The 20,367-nt window shown below is 36.0% G+C and overlaps 1 protein-coding gene across 2 annotated transcripts in view; it reads left to right on the forward strand.

Moving 5' to 3' along the window:
- TTC29 (tetratricopeptide repeat domain 29) overlaps positions 1–20,367 on the forward strand; it is a 216,321-nt gene that overhangs the window by 126,137 nt on the left and 69,817 nt on the right. For both annotated transcript variants that reach the window (XM_087437240.1, XM_087437241.1), the window contains 2 exons: positions 10,746–10,869; positions 19,205–19,433. In XM_087437240.1, coding sequence (XP_087293366.1) covers positions 10,746–10,869; positions 19,205–19,433 — 353 coding nt within the window. The remainder of the gene's footprint in view (positions 1–10,745; positions 10,870–19,204; positions 19,434–20,367) is intronic.

A 20,367-nucleotide genomic window follows, 5' to 3' on the forward strand; every position in this document is an offset into this window, starting at 1 on the left:
GTGGGTAAAGCAAGCAACCTGTGAGTGTTGTGGTCCCTTCAAATAAAGATGGATACCTAGCCCATGGAAGATCAATCCAGCTATTCCTTAAACTTTTACTTTCCAAATAATAACCGGAAAGAAGCGGATGTTTGAACACAGAAGAGATTCATAAGTATTCAATTTAATGTCTGTTTGGAACACACTGACTCTGTGCCCTTTTGTCCAGTTCATTTTGATTATTAAATTACTTGACTCTGCTGCTAACACTGCCCAGCACAAGTAGAAAATGGTTGGCTTATTTTTCTTGCTTTGTGGTAGCAGACCTCACCGAAGCCTGCACAGTTAAATAAATGCATCCCTCAAGATAGTTATTAAATAATTTTTACAAAATGGTATTGTGTCCCAGCATAACTAAAGAGGTAAAACTCCAGGGAAAAATATTTTCTTTTATAAATATAAACTGAGTACCTGCTATGTCACAGGACAAGACAAGTGTTGGAATGCCCCTTTGGTTACTGATAGTCTTTATAATTATTTTTGAAACTTCTGGAGACATGAGGTTATCTTAAAATAATTCTCAGCTGTTCAGCTTATTTTGCTTTGTGGTAGCAGTCTCACCTGGAATATTTTAGCCTCCACTCCAGGATTTGAATTCCTGGTCTATACACTAAAATCTAAGGGAATATCTGGTAAATATTGGCAACAACAACAACAGGCAATCTCGTGTTTTATTATGGCTGGTTAAGTATTATTTGGGGTTTAGGTGTAGAAAAGGATATAGCTATATTTGATATCTCATGAAGCAGGGTGTGTTTTTGGTAGGAAAGGGGATGATTTTATTCCAACACTCTCAACAGTCTAGCAACCTGCCTTGGGGCAAACATATAATGGGCAATAAGATTTATCCCCGTCTCACTTTTATACCAAATGAAATGAACTCCACTTATAAGAATGCCCATCTACTAAAGTACCAACAAAGCCATCAATTAAGGATTTGTGTGTAGACATGGGCTCTTAATTTTATAATGTTATACAATGCACAAAAGAGTACAGGAGATGCTTCTTCTAAGGTCATAGGGAAAAAGTGTCCCTGGGCCACAGCAAGCTTTCCAATCCAAAGCTGCCATTTTGCAGCACTGCTGGTGGTTGTGGAGGTGCGTTCAGGGAAGTTTAAGCCTCGGCACATTCTCACCGTTTGTGCAAAATAACTCGAGACAGACAGATGTTTCAAAAACAAAAATTCTATACAGGTAGACAACAATACCCTAGATATCTGAGAAGCCTTATTAAATTAAGTCCACTAACTGCTAGAAATGCTTTGATATAAATTTTATGGTCATTTTTAGAAAATTTTGCTTCAAGGGACTGGTGTTCTTTGATACATGCATGCATGTGCACGCTCACACACACACGTATAGCCCTTTCATAGTCTTTAACTGTCCTCAGCTTGGCGGCAACATGCAGGAAATGGAGCACAACCAAAATAGAAGACTTTATGGTGGTGGCGGCTGAGAAATAAATCAAGCTGCGATGAAGCCTAGCATCACCTCTAAATCTCTTTTTCCTAACCTGTGCAATTGCACTAGTTTCACTAATGGTAGCCCTGTCTCTATAAACATATTATCTCTTGAAAGGAAATGGAAGAGAATAGCCACGTCTAGGATAAGTGTGTGTCTAAGGCCATCAACTGAGTGTACATGAAAGGTGAATAAGCTCCAAGGCTAGAAGCTTCTAAAATGGTTATATCAATTTATACTGAGCCTTCAACTGAAAAACACGCCACATTCCCTCAAGACTGAGGACTTGGTAATACGGAGTTGCCCATTTGGTAATGCTAGACCCAGCCATGGCATTAGAGTTACTGATGAAGGTTTTAATAGTGAACAGGGTTTGTTACTTTTGCTATTGGTCTGAATAATATTAATTGCACAAGGGTTTAAGCAGTGTAACAGAAAATAAGCATTTACAGTGTCTTTTTTTCCCCTACTTGGAATACTAGTGAAAAAAAAAGAGTTGATATTCTAAAATGATAATAATTGCCTATGATACAGCTATAAAAGCCAGAATTATGATATAAAACAAAGAAAGAGTGAGTTGAGAAATTACCAAGTAAATATTGTTATTATATAGACAGATACTTTGAGTAAATACGGAAGGAAAAAAAATCCTCAATTTTCCTTATGGCATTTTTTTGGCTTCATTTACTGAAATAACTCATTTACTGAAATGCCACAATTCTCCAAATAATCAGGATGACTTTTAAAAAGAATTTAGGAAAAAAAATCACAAAAAGGAGAGTTGTTCAAGACCCATTGGTTACAACTAGACCATCTCTGGGTTTATTCCATGTCAGTTGTAAATTTTCTTGCAAACTCGGTTTAAATTATTTCCTAGAAAACTTTCCACAGTGGAGATCTTTAAATCAATCTGTACGAAGTTTCAAGTGTGAAAATTACCTTTCTGTTATAGCTGAAAATTAATTTCTTCTTGCTTGAGAGAAATGACATGCCCTAGTAATTTTCATATGTTCTTTAAAATGGAACATCCAGGCTTTGATGTGAAATTTCCTAAAAATGACCCCAAAAAATACATCAAAACATTTCTATTAATTCATGAAATTAAGAATAGCTTTTTACATTTTCTCCTATCACTGATTCCATTTGCCTTATTACTTTCATCTGTGGCCCACAAACTTGGTGGCACAATCAACAAACCCCTTAGTGGCTGTTTCATCTCTGCTCTATTTGATTTCTTCTCTCTGAGTAAATGATTAAGTTTTCATGCATTGGTTCAACCAAAATCTATGTTCACTCAACCACATCCTTTATTGATTACTTCTACCGCAAACAGTAGGCCAAGTGTGATATACATAATTGGACAGTTGTCACGGGATGTGGGTGTTAACAGTCCTGTTTTCCCAGTTGGAAACTGGAATCACCTTGATACACAAATATTCTGCACTGTTTCATTCTCATTCTTTGGACCGAGGAGTCCTGTTCCTCAGAATATATGTTTTTAACTCTCTAAGGTCTGGTTGAATGAATTTAATGATTATACCATATAATATGCTGTTCAAGTTGCACCTGTGCACTGCATATAGAAAACTGGAATTAATATTTGTCTAACATTTTAACCTTGTTCTTTAACGTATACAAATAATCTGTAGCTTTTCTGGAGAAAATATTTGATTTTTTCCCTTCCAAAGAAAGACTGGCTTCTAAATCTAAAGCTAACTTTTAAATTTGGAAATCCTTTAAGCAACATAGAATGTTTACATTTCAGATGCTATATTAACAACTTTGCTGGCTATAGAACTATATTTATTGAGTGGAGCATATAATTTATACTAGAAAGACTTTTTCTGTAGCATTATTTGTTAGAGCAAGTTTCAGATAATTTTGGATGTTTTGGAGATCTGTTGCTCCTTTGGGAGAAAAACAACCCGCTCACCCAGCAATGGTTTTATTTATACTATTTTGTATTTCTTGTTCACCAAACTTGTTTTTTTGTTTGTGTATGTTGTGATTTAACAATCCTCAGCAGGCCAAATCTAATTCAAAATGTACTTGCATCAAAAACATATCAGCTTTTAGGAACATGAACATAAATGAGCTTCAGTGAGTCCATTTTAGCTAAATAAAAATAGTATTTTTTCCCTAAGGTTTTAAAGTGATATGCAAAGAAGTCTCTACTTTTTTCTTATTTCATCAATTTTTTTCTTGAATGTTACAGTCCAAGAAAGAGCTTGGAGAGTTAACATCAATTTGATGAAACATTTTTAGTCCTAGAAATCCACAAGTCTGCTCAAAATTCTAAATAGTGTACTATTTTATTTATTAATATTTTTATACTCTTGATCTCTCTCAATACCATTTTAGTTGTTCCACAAAACAAATACTTAAAGTAATGAGTGCACCTCTCATAGTATTTTACTCCGTGTCTGCATTTGAAATATTCCTCAAACTATTTATAATTTTTCTGGAGAATTGAGCTATACCTCAATGTGGAAGAAGATTATTCATAATTTTATTATGAAAAAGTAAGAACAGAATCATAAAAAGCAGTATTCACAACTTCAGGAATGTGAAATTCCATTCTATTTCTGATAGGTAGAGCATTCTTTTATCAAAAAGAAAGGAAAAAAGAATTCATTTGATCATACCTGATACTCAAGTAAACAAAATGTGTTAGTTCTTTGACCCTGCCCCCTAGAAAATAGATGCCAGGTCTTTATGTGCCTATCTGTCTCACAGAGTGTATGTTCACATTATGGTGTTTAATTCATTGCATAACGGAAGATTTTCAAAAAGTAATGCTTAACTAAGTTGACTTCTCTTCTTGGCTAGTGGTAAATAATATCAAGTAGAGAGCTGTGCGTATGGTAGCTTTTTATTTCACTGAGAGGTGATAATAATACTAGCTGCCATTTATTGAATTGCTACTATGTGCCAGGCTATACATGTGTGTAACTTTTCATCTCACAACAACTTGTGGCCGTTTTCAAAATGAGGAAACTGAAGCTGAGAAAGAGTGCAGATGTGATCAAAGTTATTCATCCAAGAGCCCAAGCTGGAATTCAAACCTAAATCTTTCTAAAATCCACCATAAAGTCATAGCGCACTGTGACTTTAAAGCAATCTAACTTATTTTTACAAACATGCACAGCTTATCTATGAAAATGAATGTTGTCCTCATCAAACCTTGCGAGGTTATGCAAGTTGATGCCTCTAATCCTGCCACTACCTGTTTAAAATTAAACTCCTTTGAAATGCTTCTGAGCTTGTGGCATATTCTTCTGAATGGCCCTTGTAGCAGCACATCGTTGTGGAGAGGTGGGTTGGATCTGTGGAAACAGCCAAAAGGATTTAGAGTCACATTTAGAAAACATGGTAAATAATCTCTATGGGTAACCTCATTTTTGGAACAAAATTTATTAAATTACTTATGGATGCTTCCTACGGCTGCACCATGAAGGAGTTGCAGAAAGAGAAATTCCCCAAATGCCATCAGCCTCATCATTAAATGACATCGTTTAGAAGGAACTGTTTTCCTTTGCGTGCTTAGTATGTCTGTACAATTGGAGATATGGATGAGAAGTACAGGGGAAAAATCAGGGCTAGAAATATAGATTTGCCAGACATGTGCATATAGGAGTCAGGGCACGCCATAGTGGTTTATGAAATTGCCCATAGTTAGCATTTAATGGGAGAGGAGAGCAAGGCCTTGGACAGAATTCTGGAAACAGCCAGCCTTCAGTAGGCAGAGACCTCAATGTCAGTGAGATATCTGGGCAAATGAGAGACACAGGAGAAGTGACAGAACAGAGATCAGATGAGAGTGCGTAGACACTAGAGAGAGAGAAACATTCGGAGAAAGATGAAACGTTAACAGCAGGGACTCCCAACCTATGTTGAAGACCTGGGCAAGGCTGGAGGAGGAAGAAACATGGGCATAGAGCAAGGAGCCTGCGAATCTATAAGCACACTAAACATTTTATGCAGTTCAAAATTCAAAGATACGTATTACATAATACAATATATATTGTAATTTTTCAAATTTATATAGATGCTTTCTTTCTTCATTCATTTGGCTCCAAATCCTTTTGGCTGCCTTTTAAGACCAAATTTACCCCACAAACACTAGACTTGCTCTTGTGAAGGTATTTAAATGTATGTGATCCAGGTTTCAAAGCACTATAGACAGTTCATAGTACCTGTCACAGTTAATCCCATGTATGAATGTATACATTTATCTCTCCACATTGACGGTGAAACTCTTTAAAGGCAAGATCCATATTCTCCAGCAACTAGCACATTCTAGGGCATTTGATAGTCTCTCAAAGATGTTACTGAAATAAAAAGATGTACTTGATGTTACTGAAATAAAAAGATGTACTTGATGTTACTGAAATATCAAGGAGACAGGAGTTTACAGTCATGGACTCCAAATATCCAATGACCGAGATAGTCACGCTTTCCCTGGAAGCTTAACTTTTTTTTTTAATTAATGTCATAATAGTTTATAAAATTGTGAGATTTCCGTTGTACGTTATTATTTGTCAATCACCATATAAATGTGCCCTTTCACCCCTTGTGCCCACCCCCCAACCCCATTCCCCCTGGTACCACCAAACTGTTCTCTCTGTCCGTGTGTTAGTTTATATTCCACATATGAGTGAAGTCCTGTGGTGTTTGTCTTTCTCTCTCTCAATTATTTCACTTAACAGAATGCCCTCCAGGTCCATCCATGTTGTTGCAAATGGGATGATTTTGTCTTTTTTATGGCTGAGTAGTAGTCCATTATATATAATGGACATATATATTATATATATATATATATGTATATATATATATAATATATATGTATATATATATATATATATATATATATACACATACATACATACCACATCTTCTTTATCCAATAACCTGTCGATGGACACTTGGGTTGTGGAAGCTTAACTTTTGTGTGTATTGCATAAGTGCTCCCCTTCCCAAATTTTCAACCATTCCTTTATTCAAAAATATATGAAGACCTAGTATATGCCAGGCACTCTGCTAGAAACTGTATGTCTTCCTAAGCGTTTTACCAGTATATGTACAACATCTGTATAGGTGACTTTTGTGATACCTGAGATTTCACTGCTGAGGGATGCTTGCATGAACAAATTACCATTCACCTTTTATGAACTTTTTAAAGGTTTTATTTTTTAAAAAAATAACAGCTTTATTAAGATATATACCATACAATTCCCCCCTCTTTTTTTGACATGCAAAGACTAGTTTCATTAAATACTTAGTATAGATCAAAGACTATGGAATAATAATGCACAGAGCTGCTGTGTTTATTCCCATGCAGAACATAGAAAAATAGCATGTGGACAAAATATTTAATTTTAGTCAGTGTTTAAAGGCAGCTTGACATTTTTTCCAAGTTGAATATGAGTTCTAATCTTAGATAACTCTTCCCCGTTATAAGCATAATTCTCCATCTGATTTCTAGTTAATTTTGTAAAACAGCCAAACTATTTTTAATTTGCCCAGTAAGGACTCTAGCACATGCACCCCATTCATGGGATTATTTTATGAATATTCTAAACTTATTAAAATGTTTTAGCATGAAATTACTTATTCCATATACTGACTATTTCTGATGTGAAAAATCTGAAATTCTTGCCACTAAAAATCAAATATTACCTTTTATATTACTTTTTCAAGGAATGCTTTCTCAACTGTTCGTTGCATATGGTAATAATATAGCTCATCAATTATCTATTATAGACATTCATGGAAAAAATGATTCTGAGTTGAGATCTGTTTGCTCAGAGATTTGGGAGAATGTTAAATTTTGCTGCTTTAACGGCAGCTAGGAAAATGAGTGCCATTTTGCAAATGAATTCGTAAGATTAGAACTGTCGATATTTTGATGCCCATCATACAAGCAGAACACTGTTGAATATTTGATCGCTTTCTGACTCTACACGCATGAATAAACACAAGCAGGAAAAATTAGGTAAGGTAACTTTTACATAAAATTAAATAAAACAAATCAATACAGATAGAGATTTATTAGAACTACAAAGTAATTAGAGGAGTTTTAGAGTTGTTCCATCTCATTATGTTCTAGGCACATTATGTATATATAAATTCAATGTGAATTTTAAACTTCCTAGAAAATTTTACAAAAATTTACTAGCCAATGAAATACTGTAGTCTATTATACTGTAGAAGTAGCTTTATTCTCAGATTTCACTAAATGTAAGATTCTTTCTACTGGAAGATGCACCTTATATGCTACCAAGAGAGAAAAATATTCTAACTAAACTGTGACATAATACTTTCTTATCACTTAGAATTTTGATTTTATGCTTAATAAAAGAGCTATTTAAGACTCATTTCCACAAAGATATTTTTGATAATTACCCTTGAGCATTCATGTAAAAAGAAAATATAAACAAAATAAATGTATTATACTCCTCAAACATCTTTGCATTCCAGGTCCAATTCTTCTGAATCACTTTTAAACTCAGAATTGTCACTACCTTTTTTTCCCATACATATCATCTTTTATGTCCTCAAGAACATTGGTAATATAGCCTTTCTTAAAATAGCACTCCAATATCATCTCCAGTATTTTCTTTCAAGTCATGGACACTCAATCTGCCAGTTTTGAAGTTGGCACTTTCTTGTCCCTCGGAAGTTTTCAATGAAAGGTTTTTAGAAAACAACCAGTCCTTGTATTCCTTCCTGAAATTATCTTTAAATAGTTGTTGATAGAAAGATCAAGGCATTGCAATTGTTGGGTCATCTTCAAGAATATAAACCTAGTTCATCCCTGCAGCAACAACTATGACTTGACTGCTCCCTGTCTGACAGAAATTATAAGATGCCACCTGTTGTAAAAGATCCTGCTTTCAGAAATGTTAAATTTGGGAGAAATGTGGGGTTTAGAATCAATGAAATATGATATTAATATTGCTAAGTTTTTCTATAATTGCAACAATTTAAAAATTTGTAGCAAAGCTTTTCTATATGCCACATTTGTCACTATACTACCTGGAGCTGCTATGAGTAAAACTTTGCTGTATAAACATAAAGAAATGCCCATGCAAGAAGCCACTCAACTGCAAAACAGCCTCTGCATTTCAGAATTTCATCTTGTGATTTATTCAGGGTCATGGCACAGGTGCTCACTGGGAACGCTGACCTATGGAAGCAAAACGGGGTAGTTCTAGGGCCTCAGAGACATTCAGGTTAAGTAAGAGTTTCTCCTTTATTATACTCCATTGAAGAGCACAATTACAGGTTTTTCTGTTATTTTTAAATCTCTAAATTCTGGATTTTGTCACATTAATAAAGCATTTCATCGGTTTTGACATGATTTAACAATGGAATTACATATAATTTCAGATTCACCATTCTGTTTTAGGCATTGACCAAAAAGCAGATTCCAGACATTCAAGAGATATTGAATTTTTTCAGCTTACTTAATTTGGAGCCATTATTTTGAAATCACTTCTTGCTTTGTCCGTAACATTTTAATTCTTTATGGCACGTCCCTGAATCAGGAGTCAAATATTTCTTGAGCTGGACCTTGGCTTCAACTGCCTCTGCAAAGGCAGTCACAGCATATTATACGTTGGATACAGCTGTTGTCAAAAATTCCTGTCTGTCTCTTTGGTTGCTTAAATATTTTTCACCTTGGTCCTTAATCTCATTTGCTGTATGAGCATGTACCTCTCTCAGTGAGCCCCAAGTATTCTTCACGTAGGACATCATGACAACTGGCTCCTAAAAGAGCCTGTCTCTTTAAACTGGCTTTCAAATAATTATCTCCTTTAGAGGGATTTTTAGACTCTTTCCACTCCTCTCTCCCTTTACTCAAGTTTGGCTCTCACTCATGTGAAACTAAGATTTGTACCTCCGGGGTGCCATTCAGATCATGAGGAACTAATGTGTAGTTGGGACTCAGATTTATAAAATAAGAGCAGAATTCAAATAATAGAAGTTTCTGAATATAATTCATTGAAATCTTTAAAATGATGGGCCCCTCTATTCTATATGAAAGACAAAAAAAAGTCGCTTGTTTTATTCAGTTTTGGTAATTTGAGTTGCTCTAACTAATTTCTAACATCTGAGTGGTGTATCACAATAAAATCTTATTTCTTGCTTATATAAATTTTTGCAGTTTGCTAGATGCTCATGCCATGCCTTCCAGAAACCAGGCTCCTTCCGTCTTGTGGCTATATCTCTCTCTCACTCCTTGGAGTCCTGGTTGGGGGATTTCAGAATACTCCATTTTCAGCGTATTTGTTATACCTCCAGCAGGTGTTTCGCGAATTACACATGCCTCCCTGCAAAGGACTGGCTTCATTTGCAAAGGAGTGTGGAAAATTTCAACCTTTTTAAAGGTTTTTGGTTTTTTTTTTAAATAATAGCTTTATTGAGATATAATTCGTATACCATATAATTCACTCTTTTAAAGTCTACAATTCAATAGTTTTTAGTATATCCACAGAGTTGTGCAGCCATCACCACTATGTAATTTCAGATCATTTTCATCTCTCTGAAAAGAAACCTCATACCCATTAGCAGCCACTCCCTGGTACCCCCTCTCCCCAGCTTCTGGTAACCATTAGCCTATTTTCTGTTTCTATGGATTTGCCTATTCTGGACATTTCATGTAAATGGAATCATACAATATGTGTTTTTTTATGACTGGCTTCTTTCACTTAGCATGTTTTCAAGATTTATCCATGTTGTAGCATATATTACTACTTCATTCCTTCTTACGGCTGCATAATATTCCATTGTATGGGTATACCACATTTTGCTTATCCATTCAATTGATAGACATTTGGTTGTTTCCATTTCTTTGCTATTATGAATAATGCTGCTATGAACATTTGTGTATAAGTTTTTGTGTGGACATATGTTTTCATTTCTCTGGGGTATACACCAGAGTGAAATTGCTAGAACATATGGTTAACTGTATATTAAAATTTTTGAGGAACCGCCAAGTTGTTTTCCAGAGCAGCTGCGCCGTTTTAGAATCCCACCAGCAATGCATGAGGGGTTAAAGGTTTAGGTTTTAACCCACTGTATACTCCAACAAAGACAAGCCACATATTTTTTTAATTTACACTTTACATATCGTTATCCTTATAACCATCTTGCACTTTCAAAAGCGAAAACACAAAATATCTTCTTTTTACTGTAACATTGAGATGATATTCCAATCATTTCCTATTTTATTTATTCTAGCCAAGGAGAGATGACAGAAGCAATTAAGTACTTGGAAAAAGTTGTGAAAATTGCAAGAAACAATTTTCAAAGCCTAGATGTTGTGAGAGCAAGTACAATGCTTGGGGACATCTACAATAAAAAAGTGAGTATATGTGTTTCTTGCTTACAGGGAAAAATTTGCCGTTTTAAAATTCTGTTCCCATTTGATCCTTCCCACAACATGTTATGCAGAGTGGCCCCAGGACTGCAGGACAAGGCAGTGACTGACTGGGAGGAGAAATGCCTCTTGCTTCCTCTTCTTCCAGGACCTGAGTGCCATCTTGGGCACAATCACCACAAGCTGCTAACACTGATTCACGTCTTCACAGCCAATGCAGATTCTAAGTGGTTTTGGATTTGAAGAGCAATTAGTGTATTTCAACTCAAAAGAATTTCCTTATGACAGTTGGCTCTTATCTGCTAACACTAACATTCACCTCTCTTGCCCCGAATTCTTATTTTATTAATCCAGCTGTAATGTCCCTGCTGGGTCCCTCGGAAGAAGAAAGGTGAATCGCAAGAGTAATTCTGAAGGAAATATGGAATTCTAGCAATAGATTGGCTTTGTGAAAGAAGAGAAAAAAGTCTAAAATAAAAGTATCTCATTCAAGAGGCTGTTACTAGCGAAATGCGTTGGTTGTGATGAACTTTTGATTTATTTTCTCCTGACTTTATCTTTTATTACCCAGATTCTCCTTGAGAAACCATATGAAAGAGGCTTGCTTCTTTAGTTATGATTGCTCTTTTGATCATGAATAGGATCTATCATTTTTGAGGGTAGTTACATTCTCAAACTGTGTTTATCCACCTTGTCTTAATCATTTTGAGAGGCTGTGTATGTACTGATTAAAAGCACTAACTCGGAGACCAGACTGGGTTGAAAGCCCAGCTCTTTCACTGACAAGATCTCTGATCTGGAACAAGTTACTTACCTTCTAGATGCCTCAATTTTCTCACCTCTTAAGGTTGTTGTGAGTATTGAGTTAGTATATGTAAAGCACTGAGAATAGCACCTGGCGGGGAAGTGAGTGCCATCTACATAAGTGGTAGCCATCATTGTTCTCCACACCCTTATGAGTGTCATACAATCCCCTTGTCCCGAGGTTAAGAAGGTTTAAGTAACCTGCCCCAAGTCTCCAAGCTTCTAGGTGGCAGTGGTATTCAAACCCCTACTCTTAACCACTACAGTCTTTTATTTGCCATATAATTGATTTTGATGATTTCAGAATCATTTAGGCTTTTTTTCTTTTTTAAGGAAATAGAGTTGGAAATTAATTTGAATAAATGAAACGACTATCTTTAGTTCCCGCTATGGGAAACGTGCTTTCAAATTGGGTATCTCGTTTCTTTTTATACCCTACTCTCTTGCTCCCCCTGGCTCATTTGCCTCCCCTCTCTCCTATCACGTACAATCATAAACCCCCCTTTTTCTCCTGACTGTCACCCTCCTTCTTCTCTCCTCCTCCTGTACTCACCTTGCTCCCTTCTCTCCTGCTCCTGTCTTTCTGACACCACTCTCTCACCCTCAGTTGCCCCGTTGTCCTCTCCCTCCGGTCTCCCCCACTTTGTTTCTCATCTTTCTTTGTGGCCTCCATTTTGTTGCCCCCAGGTCTTTCTCTCTGCTGTGTGCCCCTTCTGATACCCTGTCTCTCTGGTGCTGCTCCTTGCCTCTGGTGACTCCTCTCTCGATTTTGTATTTCCTTTTGTTTACTTTTCAGGAAACAGTGGTGAAAAAAAGACAAGGCTTATGCCCTTGTAAGGCTTACAGTCTGCTAGCGGAGCTTATCCCACAGTGGCAGAATTGACATTCCTAATAAATATATAGTCTTACTTTTCAAAGGGATTGTTCTTCAAAACAGAAGTTCAAAAGGCACAAATTGTTTTACCCTACCATTGAACAATACCCAGAACTCAGTCCTTTAGTAGAACATGAACATCAAGTATCAGCCTATAATTTCCTAATTACAGAAATCATAAAGAAAATAAAACAGAAAACCTTTCTGAGGGGTAATTTTTTTTTTTTTTTTGTGAGGAGATCAGCCCTGTGCTAACATCCGCCAATCCTCCTCTTTTTTTGCTGAGGAAGACGGCCCTGGGCTAACATCTGTGCCCATCTTCCTCCACTTTATATGGGACGCCGCCACAGCATGGCTTGCCAAGCAGTGCGTCGGTGCGCGCCCGGGATCCGAACCAGCGAACCCCGGGCCGCTGCAGCGGAGCGCGCGCACTTAACCGCTTGCGCCACCGGGCCGGCCCCGGGGTAATATTTTTATACGTGTGTTTTCTCAACTTTTTTACCAAGAGTGTGTATCTCATCGATATGTATTTTATTCTCTGATTACTAATTCTTGAAGAATAGTTTAGTATCTAAAGGCTAGAGACATGAATAATATCCAAAGGCTGTGTCAAATACCAAAAGTTAATTTTTTGCCAGTTTATCCCTATTCTAATATAAAATTTGAAGGATCCCAGGTATTCATGCTATCTTCAAGTATACAAGTTGATTCATACACCTTAGTGATTCCTTATATTTTAATGTAATAAATGGTCACTGATGAATAGTATAGTATTAAGAACATAATACTATAATAATTTTATAACATCACAGACTTCAAAACAAAGCTTGATTTGGTACTAAAATTGTTAATGTTACATTCCATTTTTGTGCATTACTGTGATTCTTTGCTGACACTTCTCAAGTCAGAAAACCTACCAGTGACTTCTTAGGCTGACTCTGAGTTGTTCAATCATTACTAAGAGTATGATTTGAAAATGTATAACTAAGTGGATTTATTAGAACTAAGTGACAGTGATTTTTCCTTCTTGTCTTTTTCAGACAAGGTGATAGCTTGATGACATTCTGAATTTCCCTCTAGTTCTGCAAAGCCATTTCCTAGGAAAACATTGACAAGGAATATTTAACGTTTCTACTATTCAGTTGCTTGTGGATGTTTCCTGAGTACATTAAATGCCTTTATTCCAGTTACATAGCTGAACAATTTCACAAGCCATTTGCACCACGTGCTATCCATTAAGCTTTTCCGTGAAGGCAATTGTAGCCGCACAAGGGAGCCACACTGAATTTTGCCCACCTGAATTTAAATCTGCACTCAGCTATTTATTAACTATGACTGTGGGCAAGTTAATTCTTTGATTCTCAGTTTCCTCATCTTTCAAATGTCAATAACAAGATACCTTGAAGACTAGCTATATAAGGATTATACATTTAAAAATATGTACATAGTACCTAGTAGAGTTCCTAGCACATATTGAGTTCACAACAGCACTTAGCTTCTTAATATCTCTTTTTTTGTGTGTGTGAGGAAGATCGGCCCTGAGCTAACATCTGCCAATCCTCCTCGTTTTTTGCTGAGGAAGACTGGCCCTGGGCTAACATCCATGCCCATCTTCCTCTACTTTACATGGGACGCCGCCACCATGGCTCAACAAGCGGTGCGTCGGTGCGCGCCCGGGATCGGTACCTGCGAACCCCCGGCCGCCACAGCGGAGCGCAGGCACTTAACTGCTTGTGCCACCGGGCCGGCCCCGCTTCTTAATATCTCAAACTCAGATCTTTCTCGTCAATTCCAGACTTATCCGTACTGGCTACTTGACATCTTCACTTAGATCTCTTCAAATATAACCTATTAAAAACTGAACTCATTGTCTTTGCCCTAAATTCTATTCCTCTACCAACTTAATGTTCAGAATATTATTCAGGCATTTTGTAGGCAACTTTCTTTTCTCAATCTATGAGCTCCCATTGTCTGACCTCATACAGGCTGGTGGCTTTAAATACCATCCACATGCTGATGACTCTCAAATTTGTATCTCCAACCCTGATCTCTCCTTGGGACTGCCAACTTGTAAAGCCAACTGCCTACTTAGCATCTCTACCTGGATGTCTAATAGACATCTCAAACTTAACATGATTCCTCCTTCCCTTGGCCTAATCCTCCCCAATCTTCGCCATCTTAATAAATGGTATCATTATCCATCAACCCAGTTGCTCAAGCCAAAAATCTGGATACTCTTTGATTCTTCTCTCCACCTTGCTCCATATCCAATCCAGAAGAAAACCCTGACCTTTAGGGCACCAAAACACATCTCAAATCTACCCACTTCTCTGTCTGTCTGCTACTATCACCTCATCAGTATATGACACTATATTTTCTCACCTGTGCTACTGCAATAAGCTCAAATCCATTTCCCCATTCCTCCCCCACGTAATCCTGCCTCCACACAGAGGCCCAAGTAATCCTTCAAATGTAAATAAAACCCTATTAGCTCTCTGCGTAAAATGCTTCCATTACTTCTCTTTCTTCTGAGAACATAAATACAAATCCTCACTCTGACCTGAAACAGTCTAGGTGAGATGCAGCCCCCTCAATCCCTGACTTTGTTGCCTCCCACTGACCTTCTCGTCCACTCCACCACAACCAAATGGACTTTTGTGGAGTTCCTCAAACACGCTGAGCTTTTTCCTGCCTTAGCTGGATTGCTCCACATGGAATGCTTTCCAATCTGAACTTCACATTGCTGAATTCTTGTCGTTCAGATCTCAGTTAAATGCCATATCTGGAGAGAGGCCTTCTCTCGGTAACCCAATCAAAAGTAGCCACCAGGTCACTCTTTAACATTACGTTAATTTTCCGTGTGGCACTTATCTCATAGTTTTCTTATTTATATTTTTCTTGTTTAATTTGGCTGGAATGGAAGCTTAATAAGAACAGGGACCATATCTGCCTTGTTTATTATTTTATTCCAGCGCCTAGAAGAGAACCTGGCACAGAGTTGGTGAGCAAAAATATGTGAGTTCATTGAATCAATCAATAAATTTGTAACCAATTTTATACCACTGGAGAGTAGTATTCTCTCACTTTTGAAATTCCAAACTTCTATTTCACTTTGTCCAATATTTTAGCATTTTGAAAACTTATACTGAATCTTTAAAAGCAAATCTAATAATGCTGATACTTGTCAGTCTACCTTTTGAGGCCTTTTATAAGCTGCCCTCATGATACCTTTTCTGGCTTCATATTATTCATGCAATGTATTCTAATTGTATTCTTAACAATAATTTCTAAGAAATATTATTATAAGACCACAATAACAACACAAAACTATGTTTGGAAAAATAATGGAGTTACTGTTTTCTCTAATTATTATAGTGTTGTTATAATTAAAGTTAACACATCCTAAAAATATCGTTTATCCTAATTAGTTTACCTTTTAGAATATAATCATGGAAGATGGGCCACCCATCCCACCTTCCTGACATGAGCTTTTGATGGACTTTTAATTGAAAATATATAATTAATGTAAAGGGGTCAAATGAGAATGTTTTGGGGAAAATGACTAGGTATAGCCCCTTTATGAAATGTCTCATTCTCTAATAAGATCAGAGAATAATCGCATAGTTAAAATAATGATAGTTCCAACACTAAAATAGTAGGGAAAATGTGTAAGAAATGATTCTTCCTTGAGAAAATGCCCATTTATTTTGAACTTCTCATTGGATAGAGTGACATTTTAGACACTAAGAAGTATCTGGTAAGAATCAGAATAACACATGAAAATTCTATGTTATAGTGTAATAATGCAAACTTTGTTTCAAGATCTATGATGTCATCAAGATCCTGTCCTGAAATTGTCCACTAACTGCTTATCAGTGATGTTGACAACATTAAACAAAGTCATGTTTTCCAATAAGATGTATTTAATTGCATAAATTAAGTGAAGTGTGTAAATTCACTTGTATATTTTCAAACTCATATATTTAAGATTGCCAGGATTAATTATTGGAATCTTCTGAATTTTATAATAGGATAGGGATTAAACTGATAGCAGAAAGGAATTGTGGAAGGTTGGACAGAACCTTTGGAGAAGAGATTTAATTCAGATATTAAACTCTTTAAGAATTAAAAATCTGGAATACAATGAACATTAATGAAATCTCATTCCTAAACGGTATGTATAAAACTTCTTGCATCTGAGAAGAATTAATGTTGTATTTCCTTAATAGTGTTTTAAACTAGAGAAATTTAGGTTGATATAAGTTGAGGGTTGAGGGTATGTCTAACGATTGAATACTAGGCATAATTTGAGGGAAGAATAATTACCTAATTATAATGCTCCTGTTTTAGGGGAAAAGAAACACTTGTTAAATAATATCTAATGAAAGTTTTAGGCATACGAAGACTTCCACTAGCAGTAGGCTTGCCTACTTGACCAAAAATTCTGTTCACTCTTGAATCTCCACTGCCTGGCATGGGCCTGGCACATAGTAATTGCTCAATGAATGAATGGACAAATGAGTGAGTTCATTCTAACATAATGTATACAAATAATTCTGGAAATTCAAATATATGTCCATTAGTTATGGTCCCTGATTTTCCTAATTGAGACTCACCTAAAACAATAAATAGCGTAAAGCTCAGAATTATAACTGAACAATAATTAGATATTTATACTTCTCTGTTCTTAAAAATAGAAATGTTTGGTCTAGCCATATATTTTCATTTATTTTGTTCTATATCTTTGATGTCTAGCAGGACAATCTATAATTTTAACTAGTTTAATTTCATCTTCAATATTCATGTTGTTTCTCAATTGTACAATTTAGTTAATTGGCATACAAATATCTTTGATACAGTTTTCTTTTTTCCTAACTAAGTAATCTTATTCTCATACAACTTCTATGTTTTATACTTTGAAACAAGAGAAGAAATAGTTCAACTCAACAAAAATTACTGTTGGTATATTTTTTTTTAATTTTTTATTTTTATTGAAATATATTTGACATAAAAATGTATAAATTTAAAGTGTAAAACATGTTGATTTGATACTTTTATATATTGTAATATGATTGTTATTGTAGTGATAGTTGGCACCTCTATCACATCACATAATTATCATTTCCAAAATTCTATACTGTTGGTATAATATAGAGGTAGTCTGTTTAAAAATTGGAGTGAACCATTCTAATAAATGCTTTGCTTAAACTGTCCTTGTGGGCATATAACATAGTGTTCTATGTGCTGCTCATGTATATAACATAACTGTCACATAAGCCCTATTTCTCCCCCTCCTCACCTCGCTAGCAACTTCTTTATTCAATCAGTTTGCTCTCTGAAATCCATGATTATACATAGGTGCGTGGACTTGAGTGCGCATTTTACCTATACTAGCATATGGTATCAAGCTGTTTCTGTGGTGTTTTTTATTTCCAGTTCCTTCATAAAATGTTGTGAGAAAATGACTTGAAAACTCATAGTAGAACATTCTCTCTTGTAAGAGTTTCTTTTGACAAGAGTGTGCATGCATGTTTTTGTGTGTATGAGAGAGAGAAAGAGAGAAAGGAGAGGAGAGGCAAGGGGGGAGGAGAGGGAAGGAGAGGAGAAGAGAGAAGATGGAGCCCAAAGGGTTCTAAGTCAATGAAGAAAGGAAATTTTGTTGCCTAGAGTCTTTACTAGTATAGCTCAATCCTAAAAATAATACCCTCCTTTGAGGGAGGAGTTTTTAATGAGGATTTTTAGAAGACCCGGGGGCTGGCAGAAGATAGTCTCAGCATTGTGGGTCAAATTCACTATTTGTAAAATAAGGATAATATTTCCTCATCGGGTGACCTCTGAAGGCTAATGATATAATACATCTGAAGTACTTAGCACTGACCCTGACACTTCATAAGAGTTAGGTAAACATTGTTTATTTATGGACAATAGCTTTTGGAAGGAGAGGTGAGGATGACAAAAGAAGAAAAAACCTGGAATTTTTGCGACTTAAAATGTTGCAAAGGACTAGGAGAAGAGATAGACATTTAAATAATCATTTGAGTTATGCTAGTGCTATCAAGATATTTTTTAGAAGTCTTGGATGCCTCCACATTCTCAGTCAAGAATGGCATGTGCACGTGGGAGAACGTGAGTAATAACGGAATCGGCAGATATATACATCTATTTTCACTGGCCATTAATTAAACCAGTTGGCTGAAAATGATGTCTGGCTGTGACTGAAAAAAAAAGCTGGTTAAAAAAATTTCTTTAGGTAAATTCAATGCTATGAGTAAGAAAATTCCATCCAAATCAATGTGAATTGGTTCCCTCTTTCTCAAACTTCTATTTGCTACCATATATTAGGGTGAACCATATGAAGATGCTTATATTTGACCATTTTTTTAATCCAAAAAACTTAAGTTTCATACAGTTCAACCTGGTAGATACAGCTTTCTTAGTCAATTAACTTCAAGATATTGCATAGTTAGTAATCACTTATAAGAAGAACCTTATTCTAATAGAGACCCTGCTGGCCATGTCTTTCTTCTTGAAGATGAACTGCTCTAGCTGTTGAAAGATCAGTGAGGCACGTGCCAAAGTGGGCAGATATGCAGAATGGTAAAATAAAAATTAAGCAAAAAATGATTTCTCTTACATCTTTAGGGATACTACAACAAAGCTTCTGAATGCTTCCAGCAAGCTTTTGACACAACAGCAGAGCTCACAAACATGCCCCTGATGGATGAGACCAAAGTTCATTACGGAATAGCGAGAGCTCATCAGATGATGCAGTCGGTGAAGAATTATATAGAGTGTGCAGATCTCACCAGCCTTGACTACCTGCTGTCATGGAAGGAGAGTAGAAGCAACATTGCCCCTGATCCAATCACTGGTAAGGCGTTGGTTTTTGAAAACACTTTAGACTCTGTATCATTCTTAGTGCCTATGTCATTTTCATTGTAAAAGTTTATTCAGCCATTGGTGATTTTAATGTTAGTGGTAATTTTATTTATGCATTGCTATGTGAATGTTGGAGTACTTTCATGCTATATGTACCTTTGATGCTTAAGGAAAGCATAAAATAGTGGTAATGAGGCTGGCCCTGTGGTGTAGTGGTTAAGTTTGGCATGCTCCAATTCAGTGGTGGCCTGGGTTCGTGAGTTTGGTTCCCAGGCGCAGACCTACACCATACATCAGCCGTGCTGTGGTGGTAACCCACATACAAAATAGAGGAAGATTGGCACAGATGTTAGCTCAGGGCGAATCTTCCTCAGCAAAAAAAAAAAAAAAGCGGTAATGATTTGTTCAGCTTGATAAATCATCATGCTCATGCTTTTTTTTTCACTTTTCTTAAATATTCAACCATGTGTACTGGTCAATTGTAAGAAATGTGAAATGAGTTTATGTTTTTAAAAAATATCTGGTCAGTGTTGTACCTGATTGACAGGAGCAAGTGTTTATAGATACTAATTAGTATTACACCTGTACTTTTCTGATAGTGGTACATTTTCCTATCTTTGATCAATTCAAGTTGGAATATTAATTTAGAAAATATTTGATAGTTATTTCTCTTAATTCAACTTTTTTCCTATATACTTTTCTTGTGATAATTAGTCAAAATAGTTAAAAACAAATAACTGCAGGGGATGTGAGGGTCAGTTTTATGTGTCAACTTGACTAGGCTCTAGTCCCCAGTTAAGAACTTCAGGATATTTGAAAAAAATTTTTTTAACGGTACTGCCTATGAAAGACCTTTGGATTACATAATTATTTGTTTTCAAATCAAACTTTTAAGAGAAAAATATTTTAAGTATTTTGGGATAACT

Source organism: Ceratotherium simum, chromosome 12 (genome assembly GCF_057802395.1).
Source record: "Ceratotherium simum simum isolate JZ-2026a chromosome 12, ASM5780239v1, whole genome shotgun sequence".
NCBI lineage: Eukaryota > Metazoa > Chordata > Mammalia > Perissodactyla > Rhinocerotidae > Ceratotherium > Ceratotherium simum.